The sequence below is a fragment of the Austrofundulus limnaeus genome, unplaced genomic scaffold, assembly GCF_001266775.1.
Source record: "Austrofundulus limnaeus strain Quisiro unplaced genomic scaffold, Austrofundulus_limnaeus-1.0 Scaffold225, whole genome shotgun sequence".
Classification (NCBI taxonomy): Eukaryota; Metazoa; Chordata; class Actinopteri; order Cyprinodontiformes; family Rivulidae; genus Austrofundulus; species Austrofundulus limnaeus.
Window position 1 is genome coordinate 237,364 of NW_013952627.1, and position 11,586 is coordinate 248,949.

The window sequence follows — 11,586 nt, forward strand, 5'->3', positions numbered from 1 at the left end:
GTTTTTGTTTTTGTTTTTGTTAAAAAATAATTAAAAAAAACTTTGAAGAAAAAAAAATAATGGTTTGGAGTAAATAGGAAGAGAATAAAGTTCATAGATGCCCTTCAAAATAAGAGTCTGGCTTTGTCAAAGAAAAGTAAGTTTCAAATAACTACAGGGTTTGCTAAATAAAAAATAATGCTGAATGTTTCAGGCATTAGCTAATTTGGCACCCTTCAACTTTTCTTGATAAATTTTCTATCAGTAAATTATTGTTTTAATAAGAAGCTGGCCCAGATTCAGGAGGAAATGAAGACTGTTTTGATGAATGTGGTTGCTCCAAAGCCATTTTTTTCCTGGATTTTCCAAAGTGAAAATTGTTTCTTACTTAGTTAAAAACCTGAGGGTTTGTTTAAAACTAGGTGGGCCCAGGGGAGTAATAAGTTGTATAATGTTTAGTAATAAATTAGTCAGGTATAAAGACAGAAAAYGACACGATGTTGCTTTGTTATCAGATGTTTTTTCTACCTTCCATCACCTTTTCGCCTTGTTGTTTTGTAGAGAAATTCACTCTAAATATGGTTTATGACCAAACAATTGCGTTTGCACACACAGCACATGAACACTTTGTTGTCAGCTTGAACAGCCACCTGTTGGACAGTTGTTCTGGGGACAGAGCCGGACATCAAAGCGGATGTTGTGAGTGTCTAGTTGGTGTGTGTGTGTGTGTGTGTGGCATAGGTCAGTGGCTGCAGGGCAGACGCTCAGCGGCACAGAATGAAGCAGGAGAAGAAAGCAGAATAAAGATAGATGCCAGCGTGCTGTCGTCATGCTGGAGCTAATCCATTCAGCTGGTTGTTCGTCCCCTGTCTCCGAGGAGGGAGCGGGGAGCGATGTTCAGGAGATGGGCCCTGTGGGAAACAGCTCCTGCACGTTGTACTCTGTGATTAAAARAAAGGGGGAAGCAGACGATGGAGGCTGAACAGCAGGAAGTGGTGGTAATGAGAGGACAATGAGCTCCGCGGTTTCCTCCGCTGCTTCTCTGAGCACCAAACTGGAATATTCATGACTCCCCAGCCAGCTCRCCATGACCCCTGCAGGGGTCACAGGATGGGGGGTGGGGCTGGCACACCACTTCAGAACAGGCATTTATGAAAACAGAGGCAGACCTGGCTAATGATTAAGAATTAATCTGTGTTGATATGGTAACCAGACTTATATTTTACTGGTAAATTCCCTCTGACAGTGGGCCTTTATAGCACAGACTTCCTGGCTGTCATCAGTAAGACTGAACCCACTTCCTCATCACTCGCTGCTTTACAGCCTTTTACAGACCGAGTTGGTTGTTAATTTATCATGTTTCCACCCATAAATCCAGTGAGGAGACCAGAACAAGCAACGCATGAGTAGCAAAAGTCTAATATTCCATCAAAATCACATTAAAAAGAGAGATGAGTTTAGACTTGGTGACGTTTCCTTTTTCTAGACATTAAAGCTGCTATAAATACACCCAACAAAGCAAAAAATACCAACAGTAGCTGGCTGCCAGYATTTTCCTGTCAGTTATTTACAGTCCGTCTGGTTGGGCTTCACACTGAAACACAAGCTGATGCACAGCTGGTGCTGCTGGTGCTGGGAGGAAAACAGTTTGTAAATAGAAATGAACATTTATTTATGTTTTTATAGGCTCTGTAAGGGCAGGGCTGGCTTTTTTGGGGGGGCAGGGAGGGGGCTATGATGGTAGTTTTTCACCTAAAACATGTTTGTCATTGCACAGTGTGGTAAACACACCTATGTCTTTCACTTACTGGCAGCACATTTAATAAGATAGGCAGACAGAAATGCAGAGTAGAAATTAAACCTTAAACAAACAGCTGCTGTCCACAAGTTGTATTGAAATAACYAAAGAATAAGATTAACATCAGTGTGTCTGCAGTGATTTAAGCCCCAARGGGTTTTCTTGATGTTTTTTTCTCAAACTACCTTGCTGAAATGTAGCTGTGTGTATCTCAGCTTTTACAAACTCTACTCTAGAGATATTGAGGATGGAACATGATTTTTTCCCGTCCATCTCATTTCTGCATTTGATAGTATATAACCCATTTAAAACCATAATGAATCAGGTTAAAAACTCTTAGAAACCATAAATCCACTTGTGGACAGTACCTGTGCAAAGATTCATGCTCCTAAAATTAACTGGAGCAAAGTTAGAGGTTTTAGTAAATAAATAATTTTGCATTTTGTCATTCTGCACAGGATGGACCATGATGGTACCATTAATAAATATTAAGAAATCTTAAGTTTTTACTTCCAAAAGTTATTTATTTTTTCTTACCTGCCTTAAAAGACTTGTTATTGAATATTTGTTCTTTTGAAAAATGATCCAAACATTTATTTGTCACCAGTTAGGGTTAGGGTTATTATAAAATAATGAGAAATTATATTTGTAAAATGTAAAAATACTGAAGTATCTGACAACAATTTTTACCAAAATCTAAATGCAAATACAAAATCTAAGATGTGTTTTGGGGTGGCACCTGGGGTGGCTAATCAAATACCAGAGGTGGGCCTTGCAGACAACATCAGCAGTCAGAAAATTGTCCTCAGTTTGATGCTTTGTTGGCTTTAGTTGGGTTGACAAGTTTAGGTTTTTTTGTTATCCATGCAAAAATCTTCTGAAACCAGTTTATTAATCTGTACTCCGTGTTTTTAAAATCTGTAGACTCTGAAAGTTGGGTAGTGTCCCCAGTTTTACAGTAAACAATGGTGGACAAAGCACTCAGTTTGCCTTACTTGAGTCAAATAAAATGGAGCTCTGTCAAATTATTACTTAAGTTAAAGTACTGGAGTATGTGCTTTCAAAAATACTAAAGTACTGAAAGTACTGTAAATTTTGAAGTTTTTTTTTTTACAATGCATGACGAATAATTGGGATTACTGTCTCTGACAGTAACTATAAAACCTAACGTGCAACTGTTCAAAAACAAGAATACCAAAAATATCAGTTCAGTCATAAAGTAAAACTTTCTGTGACMCGTTTAAACTTTGATTAATGATTCTGTGAAAAAAATCTGACAATTTGCTGCTCCCAATAATTAATGTATTGGTGTATTTTTGCATTGGTTTTTACCATATCAAACACTGTGCAGGAAACAGAAGAAGAACAGTCGGATGGTAAAAGGGGTGAAAATGTGCAAATTTTTAAACCAATGTCTGCAAAGCATCATGGTGCTTTGTGAGAATATAAGTACTGGATGTGATGTATTCTTGTCCTGTGCAGCAGTTATCAGATGCATTGTGTCACTTTTCATGGTAGGCTCACTCCAGCGTGTGTGTGTGTGTGTGTGTGTGTGTGTGTGTGTGTGTGTGTGTGTGTGTGTGTGTGTGTGTGTGTGTGTGTTTATGAGTCACTAGCATGCGGCCACGCGTCTGAATCATTGAGGAAACTGTGTGTTTTGCCTCCAGCGCTCTTCACATGATGGGGACAGTCAGGTCAGCACGGGGGTGACTCACCTTTTGCTTCTCGATCTGAAGCCTCTGTGTGCCCCTGCTGTCAGTCTGCCTGTGGTTTTATGGTAATGTGCTGAGCCAGCAAATTGTTGATCAAACACTTTGCTTTAACATCACATGGAAAGTTGAGGTGGAGCACATTTCCTGTGTGACTTAGCTGTAAAAAGCTCATTTTTAATGCAGATCGGTCTTTCAGTGTAATTTAATTGGTTCATTTTCTTAGCAGGTGCTTTGTTGGTGTGCTGTGTGAACCAGATTAACACATGCTTTGGCTCTAAGTGAAGGAGGATGTGAGGAGCAGTTTGCGATGCAGTAAGAGCACATTTTCATTTTGAAGCTAAAAGTGTCCTCAGGAGGAASCTAAGCATGAGGGTTGATGCTTCAGTCAGATTGTAATTGTGTGGAGAATGAAAATCAAATGGAAAACAACATTTGATGTGGCTCCAGCAAGTCATTTATAGCCTTTCTATATAGCTTTTTCTATAAGCCCCTCCTTCATTTCCATAGTAATACAGAAACAATAATGCTCTGGTTTTATAAAACAGGATAGGATGTACCTCTGTGGCCTGAGAGCGTTTTTATTTTTATGTATATGTTTATGATTATGCATGAAAGTAATGCAAAAAAGGAGAGCCCCTTTCGGTTTTAAGGTTTTATTTGTCAGGATATAAAATACTCTGATACACTTAATCAAACTGAACAAAATTAAGGTCAAAATGCAGATAAGAACATTAGGTCATTCCTACAATTTCAACCAAAAAAAAAACTCTTTGCAAGCTTAGAGTCCTTATTATTACTGGGATCGATCCGTATATCCCCATGATAATTCAGAATGCAGTTGCTTTGAAAAACATCAGATATGTATTTGATTTAGTGCCACATAATGAAAAGACCCAAGTYGAATTAAAAAAAAATCTGATTTGTCACTTTCAGACTGTCAGGAAAAAATCTGATAAGGGTCACACATAGAAAAGGGATTTGTGTGGCATTCACCTGCAGTGTGAACGCTGCTCCTGCTGCAAAACAAGACAAAATCATCAACCCTCYTCCTGTGTTTGATAGTTGGTATGAGGCTATTCCAAACATTGTTTAGACTTTTTGTTTCTTKTTGTAATGAGCTGAGAACACCAAACAAAATTTTGCTAATGCATTATGACACTAAAGATTCCTGAYTCTTGTTTGGCTTTTGAAAAACTTGCTGCTGTGCGTTGAGTTTTTGTTAAAAATCGACGTACAGTTCAGTTTGATTCAACAACAGAAAAATTGTTTGTTTTTGTTCTTGTCCTGTTATGATCTGGAACACTGAACTGAGGTTTGCAGAGTCTGAGGTTGACATCTGTTCGTGTTTTGAATTTGAACATTTAAAGTGCCCGTGATGTCAAATTTTAGTAATGCATATGAATGCATTTTTAGAAAGAGGTCATTGATGAAATATTGCAAAAGAAATTTCATGTTGCTGAGATGAACGGTTGTTGAGAAATTTGCCTGTGAAGTAACAGGAAGTGATGTCAAAGGGGAATGTCTGCATGTGAACAGAGCTTTGCTACAATGACTAACAACCCAGACTGTAGAGAAGAATCTGATGTTTCTTTAGATTATTTTGAGTCTTTATCAGAGAGAAGAGTCAGAGTTCAAATAATAGTGTTTCAATAAACAAAGACCAGAGAGTTTTCTTTGTTAAAGAGTTCCCCTCTGATGTCACTTCCTGTTTCACTTTGGCTGAGCCAAGTTTAAAAAAAATAAGCCAGTTATGGGACAAAATGGGTTAAATTATGCATATTATTCAAACTTTTTTAAATGTAAATATGTTTTCTTTGACTTTTTGTATTTGCAGAATATGCATGTCACAGGTACTTTAAAGTTCATTGCTGACATTTACTCTTACAAAGTGTCGGCTGTCCTGAATGTTTTGTGAACCTTTCTAACTGTAGAGCGATGGACTCCAAACTGACCTTTAACCCTTCTCAGATTGATGGGCAGAAACAGCTGCTTCTCTCAGGTTGTTGCTGATGTCTTTCCTCTTTGTGGTAACACACACACCTGAACGATGCAGAGCAGCAAGCCGACAAAACTCCTGCCTTTCGGAGGTGCAAAAGCTCAATAAGCAGCAACTGGTTGCGATTTATCTTAGGATTTTAGGATTTGGTTGAAGGAAGACATTTATTTTCAAGTAGAACTGCCAAGAACAGAAAGAGCAGATTAGGTGAAACCATCGACTACTGTGGGCATAAATGTGGACTAAACTCCATGGGAAAACACCTAAACAGGAAGTATTTGTGTGGACACACCAATAAACATCAACACAGCAAATATGGTTTTGAAGGAAGGAGATTTTTTTTAAGATGCTTATCAGCTGGGAGAATCTTTGTTTAATTTAAAAACTCCTCTGAACCCAGAGACACCAGAGAACATTTAAATACTGATGGACTTTCTTTATAGTAGATCATATCAGAGGATTTAGCCTGTACGCAACATGAGTCTGAACTAGGCATGGGACGACATGAAATTATGACAGTACCTTGGGCAAAAATATCACAGTTTTGCGGTATGACGGTGTCATGATTACAGCTCTAAAAAGTTTGTTTTGAATTTTGTATTAAAAAAAGGAAAACATCTTTTCTATTATCATATTCAACTTTAATTATTTTTGGAAGCTGTTTTTTTTTTATCTCAGAGGTGTTATGCTGAAATTTTATTTACCTGTGTGCATTTATACTTGTGATTTTTAACACCTAATGCAAATAACTTATCTTGGTATAGTTTACATCTAATAGGATAACTGTTTTTCTACTGCTTTATTAGTTAAAACAAATTAGCGTATAATGCACGACTAGTCCTTTTATTAAAGTAAATTCTCATGTTGGGAGTTTTTATTGTGTTTTAAATGACAAATGGGTGTTTGATGTAAAGATTATATAATTATATGCACACAAACTACAGAAATCACAACTATGAATGCGTGTTTATGAAACGCACATTTAGCTAACGAGCTGCTCGTCTAAAGGAGGCATTCARTTTTATCGCCTTTCACTTAAAACCTATCAAATACACAATCCAACAACTCAAACAGTTTCGCAAACAAGTTGTGATTAGCGCATTAAGCCACAGCAACACGGTGATGTTTCACAATCTGATGCTAAAGTTAGCTCGTTCAAAGATAACATAAACTTTACCTGGAGCTGCGATCATGTTAGACGTGTTGCCTCCACGGTCCACATTGCTGTCGTCTTTACGGCATCTTAAGTATTTTAAACGGGGAAAAGGTTTGGGGAACTCTCTACTTTAGCCACCATCACACAACCTCCACAGAGCTGCGAGTGACAACAGGCAGCTCTGCAGGGATGCACGGGGGAAAGTCTGCAGCTGCACAGACCGGAGGAAAAAGAAACAAAACACTTGGAACGGTATGACAGAAAATTTTAGTGACATTTTCATATCACGGTATACCTTGAAACCAGTATCCGGCCCATGTGTAGTCTGAACTGAGGACAGCAACACAGGTGTGTCCAGTCCTGGTCCTCAGGGGCTGCTATCCTTCATATTTCACTTGTTTTACTGCTCCAACACATCTGATTCAGTGACTGAATTACCCCTTCAAGTGCTGCAGAGGAGCTGCTGAATAAAATTCAGAAAGATGGTCGAATTTTGTGGATTTTGTGAACACAGGAAACATCACAGACAACCACCAGCTCCATGATTGTGCTGACCGGGTGGGAGTACGCCTCGGCTGGACAGAGTAAAGGCACATTCCTGCTGCCGCACCATCTGTCATAAATGATGATGGTCTCTTTCTGACAAATTTACAAAGTAGCGCTTCTCCTCGAAGAGAAATGCCAGATCTTCCTCCTCCATCTCCTCCATCGACTGAAAATAAACATCTAGTCTGACAACCTCGCTGATTCTGTTTGTGCCCCCCTACATGTGCTGCAGTGGGAGGACTTATAAGGATTTCTCCCCCCACGGTTTCTCCTTGACGGTGAACACTCCGTGAGAAAACACCGTCTCAAAGTACATGATGACAGAACAGTCGACTCACATCTTGTTGGAGTTTAGTGAAAGCTTAAATCATTTGACTAAGCTTACCAAAAAGAGACAACTCTTTAAACTCTCAAAATTTGGGAATTAAAAAAAATTTAGGTTGAGATTTTTCTCTTATTTTACACAAAGCAGCAAGGATGTATTTAGTTTACACATTGTTCTACATTGGTTTGACTTTGCTAATTAAACTGTAACATTGTGTATTATTTTTGAACATTGTTGTTTGTCTGACTGTGTATTTCTCTTAATGTACAGCCAGGTGATTCATCTTATTATATCCTGTTTTCTAAAACCTTAAAGGGCCTGTGACATGCATATCCTTCAAATACAAAAAGTCAAAGAAAACGTATTTATATTAAAAAATAGCACAATACACATGATTTTACACATTTTTGTCTCATAACTGGCATATTTTCTCTTGAATTTGGCTCAGCAAAGTGAAACAGGAAGTGACATCAAAAGGGAACTCTTTAAGAAAAGATTGAAACAATCTTATTTAAACTCTTCTTCAACTGACTCAAAATAATCTAAAGAAACATCAGATTCTTCTCAAAATTTTGCAGCATCGCTCTGTTTACATGCAGACATTCCCCTTTGACATCACTTCCTGTTTCTTCACATGCAAATATCTCAACAATTGTTCATCTCAACGGCGTTAAATTTGTTTTGCAATATGTTAGCAATGTCCTCTTTCCAAAAACGCATTCACATTTATTACAAAAATTTGATGTCACAGGCCCTTTAAATTTGAAAAAAGTTGTAGTTAAAAAATGCACAGTCAGAGTATGTGTGTGACAACATGTGAGTGTTGTCAACACAGATTTGTAGCTTTTTACAGAGGAAGAAGAGACTGTTTGTAGCAGCTGATCATTCTGTGCATTCCTGGCTTTAAACGTGTTTAAATGTTTGTGTGTGCATGAGTGAGCGAAAGAAAAGCAGCGGCCATTCACTTTTGTTGTGTTTTTACAAATGAAACATTTGATGAAAAGTTTTCTTGACAGAGTGGATTCCTCCCCCCCTTCCCCTAAATTGTGCTGAGGACTTAAAAACGTTGGTTCGGGTCCCACGTGTTCAGACACATCTTTAATCTCAGCTTCACTGCGGGTTCTGAACTTCAGTGTGAACAGTTCTGTATCTGACAAAATAAGAGTTATAGTGACCATCTTTCTGCTGCTCTTTTGAATGCTGATCAGAGACAGGATGTTACTGTCGAGATGAACTCTGGAATAAAAAAATGGGGTTTTGAGACCATGGTGACCTTTGACCTGTGCAAACATGAGTATGGCAGTAACATCTGTTTTTTTTTCTTCCAGGTACAAGGAGTTGATGACGGGGAAGACTGCCAGAGAAATCATAGCAATTTTATGGATCCTTTCTTTTGTTATCGGCCTTATTCCCTTCTTTGGATGGAACTCAAAGTACTTGAGTTGCAGCAACACTACAGACTACAAACACAGAGGCAGCGWACCCCAGAGCTGCAAGCTCAACTGTCAGTTTGAGAGCGTGGTGGACATGCAGTACATGGTCTACTTCAACTTCTTTGTGTGCGTGCTGCTGCCGCTGCTCATAATGCTGGGCATCTACGYGAAGATCTTCACCGTGGCCAGGAAGCAGCTGAGACAGATTGAGCTCAAATGTGTGGGCAACAGGGACAGCCCAAACCAGGGGTTGCTGCAGAAGGAGATCCGAGCTGCCAAATCCCTCTCCATCATCGTGGGACTGTTCGCCGTCTGCTGGCTGCCCGTCCACATCCTCAACTGCCTGGGGCTGTTCTACAAGGACCTGAAGAAGCCGGAGGGGGTCATGTACATGGCCATCATCCTGTCCCACGCCAACTCTGCGATYAACCCCATCATTTACGCGTACCGCATCCAGGACTTCAGGAACACCTTCCGTAAGATCCTGGCCCAGCACTTTCTCTGCCGCAAAGAGGAGCTTTACCTCAGCTCCAACGGCAGCAGACGCCACAGAGAYCAGATCCACATGACCGTCGACCCGCTGCTATAGTCATGCCGCGGGGGGACTGGGATCTGGGTCAGCTGTTGAGTCTGGACTTTCCTTTTTACTGAGGTTTTTAATGTTTACAGAACAAGGGTATGATGATATGTGAAGATGTCAATCACGCCTTGAATGTGGAGATTTATTTATAAATCGTGACGAGAGTTGAAGGTGGGGATCAGTGTTCAACAGCAAGTCTTATGAAACCTTTGGGTTGTGAAGCGTTTAATTTAAAAAGAGTTGAAGCTAACTGGATTTGTAGGACTGTGAAGAGGATCCAAACTGAAACGACTTTGTTACAAACACTACTCTTTTCTGCCCTGTTGGTGTACATTGTCGACATTCAGTGCCAGTGTTAAATAATTATTTTATTACAAGACCTTGTTTTTGAGAATGTAATGATCAAAATAGCTATTTGTGAATAGATCTGTACTTGTAGAGTTTAAAAAGGTACAGTAGGTTTCTTCATCTGTGATTATTTTTATTTTGGCTCGTAAACCTTTAAAATTAATTTAAACCCATCACTGCCTCTGTATACAGAGACGGACAATACTTATGTATTTATTTATGTGGCTTAATTAGGATGATATAAAGATGGAAGAATGAAACTTTACATATCACAGAAAGTAAAAAAAAAAAATTTTTTTAAATCAAATTGTTCCTTTTACTAAGTGCCAGTGACTGTAGGATAAGATATGGCAGGAAGAATGTATGCACAGAGCTAAGAAACAGCATTTTTATTAGAAGTACTTAGAAAAATATAGAAAAAACAAAACATTTCCTTCCCCGTGTATCATTTTATGACTGCAGGGGTCACAAACCCATTGTGAGCCCGCCACTGTTTTCTTCTACAGAAAGTGGTTCTGTGGCTCTGACACAAACATCATGATTAGATTCAGCCTCAGAGGGGAAAAAAAAAGCTCAAAACTCACCTGCAGCCATGAATCATGCCTTTACCTTAAAGGGATAGTTAGCCATTTTGAAATGGATTTCTTCAAGGTTACAAATAATTTACATTTTACCTGTTCTGAAAAACATTTTGAACAACAGAAACAGAGTTTACATGCTGCAGGATTGCTGAGTTGACAGCTAGACATCAACTGCAAATTCTGCTTTAGTAGCAGGTTCATTKGAACAGTAAGGATGAATTAATAATGGCTAGTCGAAGTTTTATTTATTTTTTTGATCATCCTTCGTAGAAGACGGCCTATGATGGTCAAAAGTTCTGTTGTTCGTGTTCCAATGTGGGCGCAACTCTGGTTTCCCATCCAAGTACAAGAAATTAATCRGGGTTAATTGTGTCATTTAGCCAACAATGATTAGAAGATGACAATTGCACTTGCATGTTTTTGACTCTGAATCGGTGAAGCTAACAGGTTAAAATAATAAGCTGTGAATTGAAACCCAGCTTTTCCACAACGTTGTGACAGCATATCTTTAGTAATGCAATATGCCACAGCCCACCCCGTAATATCTCCTTCCAGTGCTGACTTTGCTTTGTAAGGGACAGACTGACTGAGCATCGTGGATTCTCAGCTGAGTAGATTTGTTTCCACTTCTGGAGGTGTGTTTGTTGTAGCAGATTCTGGCTTTCCTTGTATTCTGGTTTGTTGTTGTGTTTCAGGTGATTAAACAAGTTCGTAATGTTACGGTTAGCTGTTCCACGCCGTCTTCTGCCATTGTTCTTATGGTTTGGGCTCACATGCGTGCTTGATGTCTTGCACACAGAAGTGCACTACCATAACGTGGCACGAATCACAGTYGTAAAGCTGCAAGGGGAGTTGGGCAAAATCGTATTGTGTGCAATTACAGTAATCGTCAGAAAAACTTTGATCTTGATGATTAATACGATTAATGCCGCCAGACAGAGTAACTGGAGATTTCCCCTGTCAGTCCGCTCGGTGCTCCTCTCCACTTCAAATTTAACAAACATTTAAAAAATAAGTTCTGTAATTTATTTATCATAACTCCGGTTTTACTTGGCCTGTCAACACAACTTAAAAACTGATGTAAAGCCTGAAGTCTGTGCTTCACAATGACAGAATTTAGAACAGATTTTTA

The 11,586-nt window shown here is 39.0% G+C and overlaps 1 protein-coding gene across 3 annotated transcripts in view; it reads left to right on the forward strand.

Moving 5' to 3' along the window:
• Positions 1–11,174, forward strand: part of adora2b (adenosine A2b receptor) — a 28,270-nt gene extending 17,096 nt beyond the window's left edge. For all 3 annotated transcript variants that reach the window (XM_014019619.1, XM_014019620.1, XM_014019618.1), the window contains one exon: positions 8,841–11,174. In XM_014019619.1, the coding sequence (XP_013875073.1) occupies positions 8,841–9,534 (694 nt within the window). In that variant the 3' untranslated portion in view covers positions 9,535–11,174. The remainder of the gene's footprint in view (positions 1–8,840) is intronic.
• The last annotated feature ends 412 nt before the right edge of the window (positions 11,175–11,586 follow it).